Source organism: Passer domesticus, unplaced genomic scaffold (assembly GCF_036417665.1).
Source record: "Passer domesticus isolate bPasDom1 unplaced genomic scaffold, bPasDom1.hap1 HAP1_SCAFFOLD_63, whole genome shotgun sequence".
Taxonomy (NCBI): Eukaryota; Metazoa; Chordata; class Aves; order Passeriformes; family Passeridae; genus Passer; species Passer domesticus.
In genome coordinates this window covers 181,951-201,420 of record NW_026990166.1, presented here as the reverse complement: position 1 = coordinate 201,420, position 19,470 = coordinate 181,951, and the positions used below count along the sequence as shown (strand labels likewise).

Sequence of the window (19,470 nt, the reverse complement as noted above, 5' to 3'; positions counted from 1 at the left end):
TGATCAGCTAGCAAAGGTTTCACAACTTTAGGCTGAACAGTTTTGGGGGTCCAGTTGCTCCACAGTACCAGCAGCGCCTTTCGCTCAAAGGGGCTTGAGGCCTCTCCATTCCTCCTGTCCCTGACAGTACTGGCGTTTCCTTGCCTGCTCCTGGTGGTGGACTCTCCCACTCTTTTGTTACCTTGGATTGTAGGATAGAGTTGCTTGCCCCCCACATTTCCTCTAGCTATAGCGACCATGATACTAGCCTTGGCCTTTGCTTTTTCTTCTTGCCTCCTTAAATATACCTTCAATGCTTCTTTCAATAACTCATTAATGTCCTTCTCTGGCCAATCTTCAATCTTTTCCAGTTTTCTCTGTTTATCAGGCCAAGATGTAGTAAGAAATTGGACCTTTAGTAGCACCTGACCCTCCTTGGTGTCCGGGTCTGTTCTGGAGTACAACTGGAAGTTCTGCTTTAGGCAATTAAGCCAAGTAGCAGGAGTTTCATCCTTCTCTTGTGCACTCTTGAATGCTAATTTTGTATTAGTTGCATTGGGAACTGATTCTCTGATTCCCCCTGATTATCAAAGACCTGTACTCTATCATGGCCTTCCTTGCTTCCTTCCTCCTGATTAGGGTTCCAATTGGGATCCACTAGTGGCAATTTTTCTGCACCTGATGGCACTTGGGGCCCTGGATGATTATCTTTGTCCCAAATTCTTATGCTAGCACCTCTAATAATTCGGAACTCTTCTGGGGAAAATAATATATTTAGAATGGAATTCATTTCCCCCAAGTGCAGATATTTAGACCTAAGAATTGATCCACTTGGTTTGCAATACCCACAGGGTCTTCAACTAAATTCCCTAACTCCCTCTTGAATCCTCTCACCTCAGAAGCAGTTAGAGGAGCATTCACAAAACCAACACCTCCTGCTACTCCTCCCATAGGAACTTCTCTAAGGGGAAAAAGTCTCTCTACCTTGGAGGTCATGGATCGGGTACCGCAGTGTGGCCCATCTTCAGACACAAAATTACTCATTTGAGGGCTATTAGCATTAACCTGGACCTGCTGTAGGCCAACAGCTGTATCTGGTGATAAGAGGTTACCAGGTAAGGAGGCATTTGTCTCCCAGTTAGGAGGAGGTGGAGGGACAGCAGTAGGAGGGGGAGAAGAGCTTGAGTGCATGTTAAGTGGAGCTGGAGAAGGGGTGGAGCGTGCAGCAGCTGAAGGAGGCACTAGTGGGGGTGCAGAAGCAGCTAAAGGAGTCGAAGGGGGTGGTGAGGGAATGGCCCCCATGGCCGCCGGGGGAAGAGACGGATCTGCTATTTGAGGTGCCCGAAGGAGAGGGTTCTAAGGTGGAGGGGCATCAGGAGGCAAGTAGTCCAGGGGGTGCCACCTTTTACTAATCTCTTTAATTCCAGCATCCCCTCCTTCATTCCCCTCTTTTGTCCTCTGCACCTTACAAATTCGCACTCCTTCATCCTCGAAAGCACTCTTTAACCAACAAGCTACATATAATAATTGCTGGGGATCAGTATCCTCTCGAGCTGTCACACACTGACTCAGCTGTTGACACATCCACTTGTCTTTTGTCCCACACCAGAGCCATCCACCTTGCACATCCAATTCTGGCCACGCTTCTGAACAGTAGTGAATCATCTTAAATTTATCTAAGCCCTCTGTGGCCTCTATAGAGGCCCATCTCTCTAACAGTTCACCTAGGGGAATATGGGGAGTTATATTCCCCAGTCTCTGGCCACTTTCCTTACTATTACACCCTTCCATTTTTTCGGGCCTCAAAAATTACAAAGGTGCTTCTGCTACTGACAGGCAGCTCAAAAGTAAATCCTATTTGTGAAGTCCCAGCCTCCTCTGCCGAAACTCCAATATGCCTGACCCTTTTCGTCAGGACTTTGTTGAGACCTCGGCCTCCTTTGCCAAGACTCAACAAAAAAAACCTCAAGACCCTGGCCTCTGAGGCTGAGTTTGCCTGACCTCCTTTCGTCAGGACTTCGTTTGCCTACAGGACTTTTGGACTTGCCCAAATCCTACTCAGGACTTCTGAATTTGCCTGACGTCCCTTGTCAGGACTTAAAACAAAAGTATGGCCTGATTTTTAGTTTGCCTGACTTCCCCCTGTCAGGACTTACATTACCAGAGCTTTAAAAAACTCGGGATAGGCTTCCTCTGCCAGACCTTGTGCTTTGACTTCCGTCGTCAGGACTTAATAACAAAACTGCCTGATTTTCTAAATTGCGTAACTTCTTTCATTAGGACCTGTATCAGGGCTTTTGGGATGCGTGCCACTCACATACTATTTCCTCCGCACGCCCGGAGGGGGGTCCTCTTTACCCCTTTGGAGGCGCCTCAATCACCAATTCCACTCGCTTCCCCCTGTTCCCGGCCAGCCCCCTGGCGGGGGTGCGGAACCGCGGTACTGAGGGGTCCTCACTCGCTTCGAGGGCCCGAGCTGCCGGCCCTCGTCTCACTCACACACACTCGCTCGCCTCCCTCTCCTGCCGCCGGATACTCTCACCAGTCCGGCGCTGCTCCCTGTCACTGTCCCAAGCCGATCTTCTCTGATCCTGAGAGCCAGCTGTCCTGCAGGTCCAGGGCGGGCGGCCGTCCCAGTCCTGGTGTCCTCTTCAGGTGTGGATCTCCTGGACGAGACCCTAGCATAATAAATAGGGCAGGAGATCTTTCTCCTTTTTAATGCCTTTATTAAAAACATTCAGCTCAGGTTGGGGAGAAAGGACAGGTCACCCGCACCCCCGCTGCTCCCAGGAGTGGCACGGAGGAGGAGGATGATGCAGCTGTGACCGCTGGTATGCAGGCAGAGCTGAGGCTTCCGTCCTCGAGGGAGTAGTGGGAATTCCGCTTCCTTGGTCTAACATTCCAGGTCCTCTTCCTAGCTGACATCCTTTCAGGTTAGGGTGAGGAGTAAAAAGGATCTTAGCAGGTACTGGATTAAGTTCCTCACCTTTAGACCTTACTTAGGTTTCTTAATTTTATGTCGGCTGATTGTTTTTAGGGTTTTTTTCCTGGAAAATTGCAAAATTTGGTGAAATGCATTCTCATCTGCATACTAGCTCAGGTGTCATCCCCCCCACCCTGCTACCTGCAGGCTCTGGGAAAGCAGCAGGGGGACAATTGCGCTTGATTTCTAACCATTAACAGGTAATTGAAGAAAAACTATTAACAAGAGGTGATTGCAACATGAAGCTATCAACAACAAATAGTCAACATTTCAACTCACAACAATTGGCCCAACCTGTTTAACTTTGCAGCCTTAAAAAAAATGGATAATTTGTTGGGGTGAACACCCCAGGTGTGGAGACACGAGGCTTGATCAGAAGGCTGATTTATTATACATTCTATTAAAATACTACATTAAAACTATACTAAAAGAACAGAGAGGAAAAAATTACCAGAAGGCTACAAAGAAGAAGAATAGAATGGAATGCATAACAAAAGTCTTGTGACTGCTCACAGGCTCAACACAGTTGGCTGTGATTGGTCATCAAGTGAAACCAAACCACATGGACCAATGGAAGATGCACCTGTTGCATTCCACAGCAGCAGATAGTTATTGTTTACATTTCTTTCCTGAGGCCCTCAGCTCCTCAGGAGGGGAAAAATCCTAGGAAAGGATTTTAATAAAATATCATAGCTACAGATAACTTTTTTACTCATAACACCAGGAGAAGACCAGGGAATGCAAGAAGGCTAGACTAAGGAGCTCCTCTGTCTCCAAGCTGATCCAAACCAACAGATGTACTCAGATAAGCACCAGGGGACCACAGTGCACGCACAAAGGAGAAAAGTTCAAAAGTTCAGTCATGAGCAAGACCACAGCCTTCGGCCTCAGAGACCACCAAAGACCCCAGTGTGACCACCACAGGAAACAACGCGTGCCCAGAAGGGCGTGGATCTCATCGCCATGGGAGGGGAGGACAGGCGGGGCCAGGGGTTGAATGTGCATGAAGAGATTGTGTAATGCATTGCATATGGAACAGGTTTGTGAACAAAGATGTGGCTCGGACCAGGGCTCGGGGCACAAGTTTTCACGAGAGCCATCTCGCCTGTGCCAGGCCCTGACACACATACCCACTTCATAACTACATCAGGATGTGGAGTGCCGCTACAGGACATAAAATAAAACAACGCAGACATGCATCTCTCCAAGCTAAAAAGGAGGGCAGTTGAATTTCTGACTCCAACATTTACAGATTTCCAAAAGTGAGAGTGGATTGGAGGGTGAAAGTGCTACCTCTCCAATGACACTGGACAAACCAACAGTCCATCAAATTTCTCCTCCTGCAGAAAAGAATGCATAACAATACGTTATTTACATAAAGTGTGTGAGAAAGTTTGTTACAAGAATGTAAACATCAGAAGGCTTAGAAGAACTTGTCCTAGGGTGAGGTTATGATGCCTGCATCCCCAGTCGTGTGTTTTGTTAATGCTGGATATTACGTACTGTGCCTTCACGACTGGCCCTGAAGAGCAAGGTTTGTTTTGGTTTGTTATCAGCCTGCTCCCCCACGGCTGGCAGGACAGACGGCACAGTTCATAGTGCAGCTTTTGCTTTTTGCTTTGCTTGCTGTTGCTTGCTTTGCTCTTGCTTCTGCTGTGCTCCTGCTTTGCTTTTGCTTTTTGGCTTCTGCTTGTTAGTCAGTTTAGCTAAGCAGTACAGATTTTTCCCTGGACTGTTTTTCCTTTCCCTTTTTGAAACCACTCACACCTGCTCCAGACTGGGACCTGGGAAACACCGAGAGTTTGCATCCTGTGGCTGCAGCAGCTATCCCCAGCGCCGGAGGGAGCGACAGCAGAGCCACCACTGCCAGGAAAGACTTTCTGAATTTGTCATCCTTTTCAGATCGGTGAAAGCATTGTCATCTGGTATTGTTCATTTTGTGTGCTGCGGGTGTTTTGCCTGTCAAATAAACAGGTTCTTTCCACTTCTCTGCAAGGAATCCTACCCGAACTGCTGGGGGGAAGGGGCCGTGTGGGTTTGCTTTCTGAGGGGCCCTTTTGGAGGTTTTCTCCCAGAGTGACCCTAATCCAGGACAGAACATTAAAAACCAGGGCGACAGTGGAGTCTATTTATTCTGCATATGGCTTCACTGTGACCAGCGGTGGGAAGGGAAGGGAAGGGAAGGGAAGGGAAGGGAAGGGAAGGGAAGGGAAGGGAAGGGAAGGGAAGGGAAGGGAAGGGAAGGGAAGGGAAGGGAAGGGAAGGGAAGGGAAGGGAAGGGAAGGGAAGGGAAGGGAAGGGAAGGGAAGGGAAGGGAAGGGAAGGGAAGGGAAGGGAAGGGAAGGGAAGGGAAGGGAAGGGAAGGGCTGTGTAGCCTCAGGGTCCGACAGGGCTGGTGAGCAGCCCCAGAGACACAACAACCCAGGTGCAACCAGACTTGATTTCCAGGTCGAAACACTCGGCATAGCTGGCCTGGACTTCCCTGTAGGGCACGTGGGGGCTTTGGAGTCCCCCGTAAGGTGCACGACGGAGTGGGGCCCCTTGTGACACACCCAGGATATTTTAGGTTTCCTCTGAGGCAGGGAGGGCAATGGGGTCCACTTCAAGTCATGCAAGGGATTTGGAATCCTGTGTGAGGCATGTAGAGGGTTTGGGATCTCTCCCAAGGTGTGCAGGGTGCTGGGATCTCTCCTGAGGCACATGTCGGGGTCCTGGGGTCTCATTTCACATGTAGAATGGGCTGTGGACTCTCGTAAGCGTGCAGGTGCTTTGTGTCCCTCCTGCTGCACGCAGTGGGGCTGGAGTGTCTGCTGAGGCACGCAGGGGACGGGGACCTCCGGCAGTCCCTCCCGGGCCCGTGCGGCTCGGGGCTGCCGCGGCCCAGGGCCAGCCGCCGTGCCGGGATGGCGGTGGCGAGGCGCCGAGGCGGAGCTGCCCCGCCGGGTCACGCTGCACCGGCACGGCACGGGCGGTGCTGAGCGCCGGGCAGTCGGCACCACCAGCCCAGGGGCCACAGCCCCGGCCCTGCCTCTTTTGGGGCCAGGCACAGACAGCCCCGTGGGACGGGCACCGCTCAGCGCCCAAGGGGACGGAACAGATGCCAGAGGAGCCCCAGGAGCCCTGTACAGGGCCCTGGCGTTGCCCGCCCGGCTCCCCCGGGCCTGTGGCCATCCCGGGCAGCAGGGGCTCGCTCTGGGCCGTGCTCTCCCCGGCCAGCGGGGCTCCGGGCCAGCACCCGGCTCCTGCCACTGCCCTGAGAATGCTGAGGGGCTTTCGCGGCGGAACTGAACTTGACAGGGACAGAATTCATAGGAGACTTGTTTTGGCCTTTTACAAGGTTAACTGAGAAACAACTTAAAATACCAGGCTAAATCGTCTGCTTTAACGCGTGGGGATTCCTTCAAGACCCTTCCTAATTCCCGTGGTGCCGGGCCGGGCCGCGTCCCAGCGAGCACCAACACCCAGCAGCTCAATGGATGCAGCACGGCTGGCACCAGGGAAACGAGTCAGTATCCCTACAGCTGCCCGCTCTGCCTGCACGGCTGTCACACAACAGCAATGTTCCAGAAGGAACAGGCATTTTTACATCCTCACGACCGTTTGATCTTTGGTCCTGGTGGCGGATCAGAGAGAAAAGCCAAATGTGACAGACTAAACTTGACTCTTGGAGAGGGATGCCTCAGCAGAGGGTCTGGGGACCTGTGGTGCCAGCCAGTGGCCCGGCACTCGGACACAGCAGCAAGACCCCAGACTATCACACTTCACCTGGGAGGGTAGAAAAGCTCAGGGGTTCTTTGTTCAAGGTCCCCCAGAGGCACCAGCTGAAGCTGCCACAGTTCCACCATGATAAAATTGTTTAAAAAGATCCAGAGGTCTGACACTCTGCTGTGGAGGACATTCCACAGGTCATATTTGCCCAATTTTCCAATCAAAAAAAACCCAAAAAAACAACCAAACAAAATGAAATAAAACAGCAATTTGAATTATGTAGCTTAAAATAAATACAATTGAATACACTTAAAATATTGACAGTATCGTTTGCGGTTAATAACGAATAATTTCGTCCTGATAATAGTGTATAAGCAAAAATAACCATGCGGGGTATGCGTGGGGTACGGAGTGCAGGGCTTTTGGACCCCCGTCACCTCACGGACTAGCTTGTCAAGCCAAAATTCCCCTTTTTATGCTGTATTTGACCATTACCATCTCCTCCCATTTTCAATTCGTCACATTTGTATCACTGCCCTCATCATCACCTTTACCACGCATGCTCCACACTTCTTTAAGTAAGTTGTACCGCTGTTTGGGGATATTCTTTGAGGAAGGCCTCTCCTCTTCCTCCATGTCCTGTAGTTCACTTTTTGGATTACACATGCGCACCAAGCTGCTACAGTATAAGCCAATATTGTGTTCTAACATTAAAGCCGTGGATCTCATATAATCAACATTTTCCTGGTGTCCAACCAAATTCTCCTCCCTTCCAACTAAATTTAGTCATAGTTATCTCTTGCTTCTCTCTTTTCTGAACATCTGCAGGAGACCTGTAGGGAGGGAGGGGGAACCCTCGTCTCCATTTCTTGCTTGGCATTACACCTTTAACTGTTTTATTATTTCCAAATATTAATTACTGTATCAGTATTGATTACTCTTTCAATTTTGTCAGCATGAATGATACCTATTTACCACACACAGTTCTCATCTTTTGGGCATTTAGGAGCTTTTCATTTTGCTTTGCACCCAAGAAAAATATACCCCCAAATGTGCACAAATAACTCCTTTAGCATGTCCTCCTTTTCAGCTGGCTTTTCCATTGTTCTCTACCATCTTGTCCTCATCTTTCCACAAGTCCTGTGTCTATTCAAGTCCAGCCTGGGACCGTGCACGCATTTGCTTTAGTTCTGTAGTGATTTATGCCCAGCCATCCTGCCAACCACACCCATTTCAATGTTGCAACAACCTAACTCTGGGCTGCAGTATGTGAATCACACTCTGCTGTGTGAGATGGCAGAGCACCAGAGCAGGCACTGAAGAAGGGGCATTCGGTACATTAGTGAAGTGAGTGCTGGAACCTGGGCTAGCTCTTAGAACTCCGGCACTACGGCAGGAGTCGGGAACTGCCTCGCTATGGGGATTTACCAGAGGCAGAACCTTTAGTGCCACTTGCTCTCCAGTGCCAGACACAAGCCACGACAGGGACGAGGCACAGGAGAAAGGAGGAGGCGTCCCGTCTTCAGGTTCCACAAGGAACAACGAAGTCCAGGCGAAGAGAACAGGATGAAAAGCCCCTAGCTGTACTGCCCAAGGGGTTTTGTACACATACAAGTCATGGGGTGGGTGCAAACAATGAACCAATAGGGAATGCTCAGGAGAGGAGTGAGGGGATTACATCAAGTGTCTGGGGCCAGTTGGGGTAGGAGGGTGGAGAGGATGGGTCACAAGGGCCAATGGGGCTCCCAGGAGTAGGGGAATTCCAAAGGGGAGTTGCAGTCAGGGATTGGCCCAAAGGTTTGGGAACCAAGGGGCTGGGTTGCCTTGACAGGCAGGGAAAGAGCTGGAACAAGGGGTGGGGAAGGGCACGAGGGACAGTTTGGAGGGAGGGTAAAACCCACAGGTAAACCAAGTCAGGAAAAAAATGGGGGATAACAGAGCCCTTAAACAACACTTAAAATGAAATCAATAAAATAAATTTGAACTGCAACAATAAGAGCATCTTGAGGGACGCAGCCTGACCAGCAATGTCAGCAGGCAAAAGAAAGGTTTTGCCGAGCAGTGGCCCTTTGATGAAGCAAAACATTTACAATCAGGGCAGTCCATTCATGCGGACGGGCGCACACTCTGGGGGTAGAGCTGAGGCCATGAGGTCACAGCAGGGCTCTGGGGTCACAGCAGGCTGAGCTCTCAGCAGGCCCTGAGGTCACAGAGGTGCCAGAGGTGACAGAGCTCCGTGGTGGCACAGCAGCACAAGGAGCCAGCACTCAGTCCCTGAGCACAACTGTTGCGGCAGCAGCGGCGGTGGCAGCAGCGGTGCTGACGTTGGGACAGCGGTGTCGGGACAGCGGTGGCAGCAAGAGCTGCGGGAGTGGGGGAGGACAAGGCACCATGGCCCTTGCTCTGCGCCTCCTACTCCTGCTGCTCCTGGCCGCGGCCCTGCCTGCCAGGGCTGCCCAGGCTGCTCCGCTGCAAGCGCGGCGAGCAGGTGAGCCGGCAGCCTGGCTGCCCTTTCCCGGGACAGCGCTCCCGGCTCCCTGGGAAGCGCTGGGGATGTTTTTGCCCAGGGCTTTAGGGAGGGTTTCCTCCGTGGGAGGGAGAGACCCCACGGGCCCTGGGCTACTCCAGCCACCCCTCCAGAGATGTTGTAAAGGGCCTGCAAAGAGGTTGGAGAGTGACCAGGAGCCAGCCCAGAGATCCCCAGGCCCCTGTGCACCTTTGGCCATGTCCATTCACATCTGGCTCCCACAGCCTTACCCAACACCCCTGCATTGCCCAGTTCCCTGTGGCAGAAGGGAATCCCAGCACACCATGGAAATGGTTCTGATCTCTGCTCCCTTTTAGACTGGAATCGTGACATGGGTTCTCAGGAAATCCTGATGAATGATGGTTTGAAGTTCCTGGAGGATGCTGGAGGCAAGTTTTCATTCTGCCTTTCCCTAGTGAATAATCAGGGTCAGTGCAACAGAAGCTCACTTATAAACCATTTCTCTTAATATAATCTTAAGGTTGAAAGAATCTGGAAACCTTGTCCTGCTCCCTTCTGGAGCCCTGAGGGATCCCACAGGATCACTGTCAGTGGGAGGAAGGAGCATTTAGCTTTCAATCTTCCTCCCGTGTGCTGTGCCAGTGTGTGCTTCCGTGTGCTCTGTGCAGTCACAGAGAAGAGCAGAGAGGGAAGGGGCCGGGCCTAGGGCTGTGCCCCGGGGCTGAGCCTTGTGGGCAGCCTGAGGATCTCCTGCAGTGCCACAGGAGCTCTTCTGTCCTGCATTTCTTTGCAGCTGAACCTGCCGGTGAAGGGCCCACATCCAGGACTGAGGCTCTGGGAGATGCTGAGGGTAGGTCAAGGCCTTTCCCCTGGGAGAGCTGCCAGCTCAGAGCCCAAAGCTGGGCCAGGGAGGCAGCGCTGCAGGTGCCAGCACAGAACCATGCACGTGTGTGCCCGTGCCATGCACGATCCCCTCACTGCTGCTGCGGCTCAGTGGTGCCCGTGCAGATCAGCAGAGATGGCAGAAGCTTCTGTGGCTGTTGAGTTACAGGTGTGTCTGCAGGGAGGACTTCTCCAGCTCCAGGGGTGAATGCTTGGCCCCAACCCAGCTCCCATGGCAGGGGTGAGTAGTGTGTCCCTGCTGACCCCACAGGCTGAGCCCTGCTTTTGTGGGATCCATTCCTGGGAAATGGAAGTATTTTTCTCTAAGTTCCTCTGACAGGGAAGATCCAAGACACAAGAGACAAGATATCCCTGGAACCACCCATACAGACGAAGCAAGAGCTGAAGGAAATGCGGCAGGGAGGACAAGGTGGGCGCATTTCCCTTGTGCTTCCCGAGGAACACAGCAGCCGGGGGCTTTGGCTGCCCATCTGGACACGCCGTGCCCGGCACAGCGGGAAGGGATCCATGGCAGCCTCACTGCCCCGCTGCTGCTTTCACGCCCTGCAGGGCTGTTTCCCAGCCTGGCCTGGCTGCAGCTTCTGCCCAGCCTCTGCCAGAAGGCATTTGGCATCAGCTGACAGACAGCCCAAACTGTAACACACCCTGAGATCCCCCACAATATCCAGCCCTGCAGATTAGGAAAAGGGTGGCTGTTTGGAGGTGGAAGTGCTCTCATCATGCCACTGTAACCTGGCCATTTTCCTGCTCCATAAATTTCACAAATATTACCTCTGATGCCACCGCCCAAGTGGGGAACAGCTCCATCTGATGCAGCTGTCTCCCTTCCTTTGTCAAGAGATAGACATAGAGCTTCAGTGGAAGGTGGCATTTCCTGAAGGAAGCACTCCATCTTCGGTGCCAGCCCCAGCTGCAGGAAGGAAGGCAATGCCAGACACGGGCACAGGCACAGCAGGTAATTGCTGTGCCGGGCTCAGCCCTGGCTGGGGCTGTGTGGCAGCAGCTCTTCTCCCAGGGCCTGCCCTTGCCCGGCCCAGCAGCAGCCAAAGCTGGAGGCGCCTCGGCTTCCAGGCCTCTGGAGCTGGTTCAGAGCCCCAGGGAAACGGGACGGGTGCAGCAACGTCCCTGGCGCTGCAGCTGCTGCAGAGCTGGCCCTGAGTGCCCAGAGGCCCAAGGCACAGGAGCAGCCCCGAGCGGGAGCCCTGCCGCCAGCCCAGGGCCAGAGCCAGCCCTAGCACACAATGGAAACAGTTCTCATCTTGGTTTGCTTCCAGACTGGGATGCTGGGACAGTTCCTCCATTAGCCTGGCGCTCTGAAGTTGTGAAGCCCTCCGAGCATTCTGCAGGTATGTTCTCACTATCACAACAAGGCGTAATGTTTGACTGACTGGTCAGGACCAGGTGACAGAAGCTTCTGTGGCTGTTGTGTTACAGATGTGTCTGCAGGGACGACTTCACCAACTCCTACCTTGGATGCTGCACAAAAGCCCACCTCCTATGGCAGGGGTGAGTAGTGTGTCCCTGCTGACCCCTCAGGCTGAGCCCTGCTTTTGTGGGGTCCATTCCTGGGAAATGGAACTACTTTCTCTTAAGGTCCTACGACAGGAGAGACCAAAGACATGGCAGGCAAGAAATTCCAGGACCCATTAGAAATCATGTGGCAAATGCTGAAGGAACGTCTGCAGAGAAGGCAAGGTGGGTGCATTTCCCTCATTCTTCCCCTGGGTCTCAGCAGCTGGGGAAGACTTTGGCTGCACATCTAGACACGCCGTGCCTGGCACAGCTGGAAGGGATCCATGGCAGCATCGCTGCCCCGCTGCTGCTTTCACGCCCTGCAGGGCTGTTTCCCAGCCTGGCCTGGCTGCAGCTTCTGCCCAGCCTCTGCAGGAAGGCATGTGGCATCAGCTGACAGACAGCCCAAACTGGACCACCGGACATGCCCACCCTCAGATCCCCTGCACTTCCTGGTGTCCAGGCAGATCAGATGTTGGGGCTCTTTGGGGAAGGAAGCAGCCTTGGGTTGTCCCAAAATCCTGGGTGTTTTCTGATCCTTATCCATTCCTTTCACAAGTGATGCCTCCTGAAATTGTCCCCTACACAATTCCCAGTCAGGAATGTTTCCATCTGATCCAGCTGTCTCTTTTCCATTCTCCAGAAATCAAAGGAGAGCCTGTGCAGAAGGAAGCATTTCCCAGAGGAAGCAGTGGCTCCATGCCAGCCTCTGCTGCAGGAAGGGAGGCCATGCCAGGCACAGACACAGGAGGTAATTGCTGTGCCTCTGGGCCTGAGCCCTGCTGAGGCTTGAGCTGCCCTCTCTGCTGCTTGGCAGTGCGGGCACAGCCTGGACTAGAGCGGCACAGCCCAGGGGAATTATCCCGAGCAGGCTCAGGGCACTCGGGTCCTGAGCAGTCCTGCTGGGGTCCCTCCTTGGGAGACATGTCCTGAAACCTGGCAGCGACTGCACGGGGTGCCCACGGTGGGGAAAGGACAGAGGGGGAGAGCAAGGCTCCAGTGTGTCCTGAGAGGGCCTGGCTTGTTGCCCTTGGGATCTGGGGGGTGTCCCCACAGAAGGAGGGCAGGAGGGACAGAGGGAGGTAGGGAGGCATAGCTGTGGCACTGCCTGCTGCAGTTTGCCCCAGGGCTTTAGGTAGGATTTCCTCTGTGTCTGAGGGAGAGAGCCCCAGGGCCCTGTGCTGCTCCAGCCACTCCTCCCTGGGATGTTGCTGAGGGCAGGGAAAGGGTGTGGAGAGTGACCAGGAGCCAGCCCAGAGCTCCCCAGGCCCCTGTGCACCTTTGGCCATGTCTATTCACATCTGGCTCCCACGGCCTTAGCCGACCCCCTTGCAGTGCCCAGTTTCCTGTGGCAAAACGGGATCCCAGCACACCCTGGAAAGTGTTCTCATCTCTGCTCCATTCTAGATGAAGTTGCTGTGAAGGCTTCTCCATCAGCTTGGATGAATAAAGTTTTGAAGCCCTTGGAGCCTCCTGCAGGTATGTTCTCAGTGTGCCACCAAGGAAGAATTGTAGACAAGCGGGCAGGAACCAGGTGACAGAAGCTTCTGTGGCTGTTTTGTTACAGATGTATCTACAGGGAGGACTTCTCCAGCTTCTCCAGCTCCTACCTTGGATGCTATACGCAAGCCCAGCTCCCATCACAGTGGTGAGTAGTGTGTCCCTGCTGACCTCAGAGGCTGAGCCTTGCTTTTGTAGGATCCATTCCTGGGAATTGGAAATATTTTTCTCTAAGGTACTCCAACAGGGAAAGTCCAAGATACAACAGATAAGATGTCCCTGCAACCATCCAAACAGATTAGGCAAGAGCTGAAGGCACCCCTGCAGACAAGAGAAGGTGGGTGCATTTCTCTCATGCTTCCCCTGGGACTCAGCAGCCGGGGGCTTTGACTGCACATCTGGACACGCCATGCCTGGCACAGCGGGAAGGGATCCATGGCAGCCTCGCTGCCCCGCTGCTGCTTTCACATCCTGCAGGGCTGTTTCCCAGCCTGGCCTGGCTGCAGCTTCTGCCCAGCCTCTGCCGGAAGGCATTTGGCATCAGCTGACAGGCAGCCCAAACTGTAACACACCCTGAGATCCCCCACTATATCCAGCCCTGCAGATTAGGAAAAGGGTGTCTGTTTGGAGGTGGAAGTGCTCACATCATGCCACTGTAATCTGGCCATTTTCCTGCTCCATAAATTTCACAAATATTACCTCTGATGCCACCGCCCAAGTGGGGAACAGCTCCATCTAATGCAGCTGTCTCCCTTCCTTTGTCAAGAGATGGACATAATGCTTCAGTGGAAGTTGGCATTTCCTGAAGGAAGCACTCCATCTTCGGTGCGAGCCCCAGATGCAGGAAGGAAGGCAATGCCAGACACGGGCACAGGCACAGCAGGTAATTGCTGTGCCGGGCTCAGCCCTGGCCGGGGCTGTGTGGCAGCAGCTCTTCCCCCAGGGCCTGCCCTTGCCCGGCCCAGCAGCAGCCAAAGCTGGAGGTGCCTCGGCTTCCAGGCCTCTGGAGCTGGTTCAGAGCCCCGGGGAAATGGGACTGGTGCAGCAACGTCCCTGGCGCTGCAGCTGCTGCGGAGCTGGCCCTGAGTGCCCAGAGGCCCAAGGCACAGGAGCAGCCCCGAGCGGGAGCCCTGCCGCCAGCCCAGGGCCAGAGCCAGCCCTGGCACACAATGGAAACAGTTCTCATCTTGGTTTGCTTCCAGACTGGGATGCTGGGAATGATTCTGCATTAGCCTGGCGCTCTGAAGTTGTGAAGCCCTCCGAGCATTCTGCAGGTATGTTCTCACTGTCCCACCAAGGCGAAATGTTTGACTGACTGGTCAGGACCAGGTGACAGAAGCTTCTGTAGCTCTTGTGTTACAGATGTGTCTGCAGGGACGACTTCACCAACTCCTACCCTGGATGCTGCACAAAAGCCCAGCTCCTATGGCAGGGGTGAGTAGTGTGTCCCTGCTGACCCCACAGGCTGAGCCCCGCTTTTGTGGGGTCCATTCCTGGGAAATGGAACTACTTTCTCTTAAGGTCCTACGACAGGAGAAACCAAAGACATGGCCGGCAAGAAATTCCAGGACCCATTAGAAATCATGTGGCAAATGCTGAAGGAATGTCTGCAGAGAAGACAAGGTGGGTGCCTTTCCTTCATGCTTCCCCTGGGACTCAGCAGCCGGGGGCTTTGGCTGCACATCTGGACACGCCGTGCCCGGCACAGCGGGAAGGGATCCATGGCAGCCTCGCTGCCCCGCTGCTGCTTTCACGCCCTGCAGGGCTGTTTCCCAGCCTGGCCTGGCTGCAGCTTCTGCCCAGCCTCTGCAGGAAGGCATTTGGCATCAGCTGACAGGCAGCCCCAATTGCGCCACAGTCCATGCCCACCCTCAGATCCCCTGCAATTTCCTGATGTCCAGGCAGATCAGAAGCTGGGGCTGTTTGGGGAAGGAAGCAGCCTTGGGTTGTCCCAAAATCCTGGGTGTTTTCTGATCCTTATCCATTCCTTTCACAAGTGATGCCTCACCTTCCCCATTCCCAGTCAGGAATGTTTCCATCTGATCCAGCTGTCTCTTTTCCATTCTCCAGAAATCAAAGGAGAGCCTGTGCAGAAGGAAGCATTTCCCAGAGGAAGCAGTGGTTCTGTGCCAGCCTCTGCTGCAGGAAGGGAGGCCATGCCAGGCACAGACACAGGAGGTAATTGCTGTGCCTCTGGGCCTGAGCCCTGCTGAGGCTTGAGCTGCCCTCTCTGCTGCTTGGCAGTGCGGGCACAGCCTGGACTAGAGCGGCACAGCCCAGGGGAATTATCCCCAGCAGGCTCAGGGCACTCGGGTCCTGAGCAGTCCTGCTGGGGTCCCTCCTTGGGAGACATGTCCTGAAACCTGGCAGTGACTGCATGGGGTGCCCATGGTGGGGAAAGGACAGAGGGGGAGAGCAAGGCTCCAGTGTGTCCTGAGAGAGCCTGGCTGTTTGCCCTTGGGATCTGGGAGCTGTCCCAGCAGAAGGAGGGCAGGAGGGAGTGTAGGAGGGAGGCATAGCTGTGGCACTGCCTGCTGCAGTTTGCCCCAGGGCTTTAGGGAGGATTTTCTGTGAGTTTGAGGGAGAGAGCCCCAGGGCCCTGGGCTACTCCAGCCACCCCTCCCAGGGATGTTGCTGAGGGCAGGGAAAGGGTGTGGAGAGTGATCAGGAGCCAGCCCAGAGCTCCCCAGGCCCCTGTGCACCTTTGGCCATGTCCATTCCCATCTGGGTCCCATAGCCTTACCCGACCCCCTTGCAATGCCCTTTTCCCTGTAGCATTAGGGGATCCCAGCATGCCACAGATATGGTTCTGATCTCTGCTCCTTTTTAGACTGGAATCGTGACATGTGTTTTCAGGAAGTCCTGATGAAGGATGGTTTGAAGTTCCTGGAGGATGCTGGAGGCAAGTTTTCATTCTGCCTTTCCTGAGTGAATAATCAGGATCAATGCAACAAAAGCTCATTTATAAAGCATTTCCCTTAACATTATGTAAGGGCTGAAGGATTCTGAGAATCTTTCCCTGCTCCCTTCTGGATCCCTGAGGGATCCCACAGGATCGCAGTCAGTGGGAGGAAGGAGCATTGATCTTTCAGTCCTCCTCCCGTGTGCAATGCCAGTGTGTCCTTCCGTGTGCTCTGTGCAGTCACAGAGAAGAGCAGAGAGGGAAGGGGCCGGGCCCAGGGCTGTGCCCCGGGGCTGAGCCTTGTGGGCAGCCTGAGGATCTCCTGCAGTGCCACAGGAGCTCTTCTGTCCTGCCTTCTTTGCAGCTGTACCTGTGGGTGAAGGCCCCACATCCAGGACTGAGGCTCTGGGAGATGCTGAGGGTAGGTCAAGGCCTTTCCCCTGGGAGAGCTGCCAGCTCAGAGCCCAAAGCTGGGCCAGGGAGGCAGCGCTGCAGGTGCCAGCACAGAACCATGCACGTGTGTGCCCGCGCCCTGCACGATCCCCTCACTGCTTCTGCGGCTCAGTGGTGCCCGTGCAGATCAGCAGAGATGGCAGAAGCTTCTGTGGCTGTTGAGTTACAGGTGTGTCTGCAGGGAGGACTTCTCAAGCTCCAGGGCTGGATGCTTGGCCCCAACCCAGCTCCCATGGCAGGGGTGAGTAGTGTGTCCCTGCTGACCCCACAGGCTGAGCCCCGCTTTTGTGGGATGCATTCCTGGGAAATGGAACTACTTTCTCTTAAGGTCCTCCAAAAGGAAAGACCCAAGATACTGCAGCCAAAAAGTCTCATGACTCAGATGAATTCCTGAGACAAACACAGAAGGAAGCACCCGGAGGACAAGGTGGGTGCCTTTCCTTCATGCTTCCCCTGGGACTCAGCAGCCGGGGGCTTTGGCTGCACATCTGGACACGCCGTGCCCGGCACAGCGTGAAGGGATCCATGGCAGCCTCGCTGCCCTGCTGCTGCTTTCACATCGTGCAGGGCTGTTTCCCAGCCTGGCCTGGCTGCAATTCCTCCCCAGCCTCTGCAGGATGGAATTTGGCAGTAGCTGACAGGGTGCCCCAACTCTACTGTGGGCCTGAGATCCCCTGCCATTTCCCAGTCTCTGAGAAGATCAGGCGGTGCAGCTGTTTGCACAAGGGAGTGCACTGGCCCAGCCCCAATTACCTGGGCTTTTTCCTGATCTTTACCTGTGACTTAGACAAGCATTGCCTCCTGAAGGTGCCACCTCCCCAGTGGGGAATATTTCCATTTGATCCAGTTGTCCCTTTTTTCCTTTTTCAAGTGATGGACCAAAAGGCTGTTCAGGAGGAGGAACACTCAGGGAGAAGCAGTGGCTCATTGGCAGCCCCTGCTGCGGGAAGGAAGGCGATGCCAGACACGGGCACAGGCACAGCAGGTAATTGCTGTGCCAGGCTCAGCCCTGGCCGGGGCTGTGTGGCAGCAGCTCTTCCCCCAGGGCCTGCCCTTGCCCGGCCCGGCAGCAGCCAAAGCTGGAGGCGCCTGGGCTTCCAGGCCTCTGGAGCTGGTTCAGAGCCCCGGGGAAACGGGACTGGTGCAGCAAGGTCCCTGGCACTGCAGCTGCTGCGGAGCTGGCCCTGAGTGTCCAGAGGCCCAAGGCACAGGAGCAGCCCCGAGCGGGAGCCCTGCCGCCAGCCCAGGGCCAGAGCCAGCCCTTGCTCCCGACTGGGCAGGGGCTGCGCTGGGTCCTGACAGGGCCTGAGCCTGTCCCCTGGGGCTGGGGGTGCTGTCACGGGGCAGGGAGGGCCAGGGCTGGCATTGGCTGCTCAGGGTTGGCTTTGGCCCGTGTCCCTGGCAGCAGCCACTGCCCAAGCAGCTGCGCTGCCCCCAGGCTCTCCTCCCGGCCTGCTGGGCTTTGTTGGCTGGCACAGCCTGTGCCAAGGGCCGGCAAGGTGCCTGCAGGCCCCAGCTCTGGGGGAAACAGAGAACGTCCTGCCCGTATCCACCGTGCTGCCAGCTCAGCAGTGCAGCACAGCACGGGCTCACGCTCCCCATCGCTCCCACAGATGCAGCCGGCACCACAAGACCTGTTACCGATGCCCAGGATGGCCTCGGAAGGGGTTTCTGTCAGGGAACAGTCTGCTGGCTAGGGTTACTGGGAGGTGTGCTTTCTTCTGAGCTTGTCTTCATGTTGTGCTGCTTTGGAATCGGGTATTCCTGGAAGAGAAAACAGTGAGTGTTTTGTTGCTCTCCCCCTCAAACAGCTTCTTTTGAAAGTCTAACGTGGTCAGGGAACATTCCCATTGAGACTGCAGTGGGGTTGTGGCCAGTCCATGATTGTCCAAATAACTCTGCTGAGGGTTCTGCTGCTGCCCAGTGCTTCCATTGGCCTCTCAATTGCTGGGCCTTGTCCTGGGGGGCCCGCTGGGGCTGCAGCCAGTGCTGGCTCCCACTGAGTCTGCCTGGCCAAGAGCAGCCCCAGGGGCACGGGGCAGAGGCAGAGGGAGGTGGGGAGGAGAAAGAGCAGGGCCGAGATTGCCCTTGAAAGGCAGAGGCGCTCTGGGGCCCGCTCCTGGCCAGGGACCCTGCCCAGAGCCGTGCCCTGCTGGCCGGGGCCTTGAGGGGCAGCTGTCCAGTGGGGCCCAGCTGTGCCAGCAGCTCCAGCCGTGCTGGGGAGCCTTGCCAGCTCTGGGCCCTGCTGTGCACGAGGGTCCCTGTGTGCCACTGGCAGCTGGGGCCTCAGCCACCTCCTCTCTGCACAGGAGCACCTCGGAACAGGAGTTGGAAGACAGTGGCTGCACCTCACACCGACAGCGTGAGCAGCTTCTCCAGCAGCAGTAACGGCCTGGACAGCCCTCTCAAGTGTTCTGTGAAGAGGACCCCAGAACAACCGTCGACAAGGAAGCCTCTTATTGCCCCATAGATCCCACTGCCACCTGCTCTCCCCATTGGCCTCCCCAAGCTGCCTTCATTCCTTTTTTTATCTCAGTCTGTCCCATCCCAGCCAACCCGAGTTCCGCTAGGGACCCCAGGACCAGCCCAGCACCTTCCAGCACCTCCTCAGACCAACACATCCCTTCCCCTGCCCCTGAGCCCCCTGGCCTTGCCCTCTAGGCAATACTGAAGGTGACACCCCACCCCACCCCACCCCACCCCACCCTCCCCCCCCCTCCAACTCCCGCTTGCAGGGTAGGCAATGGCCCATTCCTGTGTTGAAATAAAGAGATGGATTTGTGTCCTAGTTTGAAAGCAAAACCAGTGAGAGGCTCCAAGTCAGAAATACAATTTATTAGGAAACGGGAAAAAAAACTAAAATACATGCAATAATACAAAAGAAAAACCACTGACAGGGTCAGAATACAGCCTGACACCCTGCTAGTTAGGGTGGTGGTAGCAGTCCAGATGAAATGGACTTGTGGAAGTGGTGATCCTGTCGAAACAATCTGGTAGCTCTCATCCTCTGGAAAAGCAGTGGGTAAGGGCGGCGGTTCCTCT

The 19,470-nt window shown here is 54.8% G+C and overlaps 1 protein-coding gene and 1 long non-coding RNA gene across 8 annotated transcripts in view; both read left to right on the top strand.

The window, feature by feature from the left end:
* LOC135293027 (uncharacterized) overlaps positions 1-19,470 on the top strand; it is a 96,498-nt gene that overhangs the window by 36,114 nt on the left and 40,914 nt on the right. For all 7 annotated transcript variants that reach the window (XM_064407035.1, XM_064407032.1, XM_064407030.1 and 4 more), the window contains 6 exons: positions 13,309-13,410; positions 13,840-13,956; positions 14,276-14,347; positions 14,436-14,507; positions 14,595-14,696; positions 15,144-15,251. In XM_064407035.1, the coding sequence (XP_064263105.1) occupies positions 13,309-13,410; positions 13,840-13,956; positions 14,276-14,347; positions 14,436-14,507; positions 14,595-14,696; positions 15,144-15,251 (573 nt within the window). The remainder of the gene's footprint in view (positions 1-13,308; positions 13,411-13,839; positions 13,957-14,275; positions 14,348-14,435; positions 14,508-14,594; positions 14,697-15,143; positions 15,252-19,470) is intronic.
* On the top strand, positions 10,451-11,569 carry LOC135293030 (uncharacterized). Its single transcript, XR_010355180.1, has 4 exons — positions 10,451-10,470; positions 10,900-11,016; positions 11,336-11,407; positions 11,496-11,569. It is a non-coding gene; the product is annotated as an uncharacterized LOC135293030 (long non-coding RNA).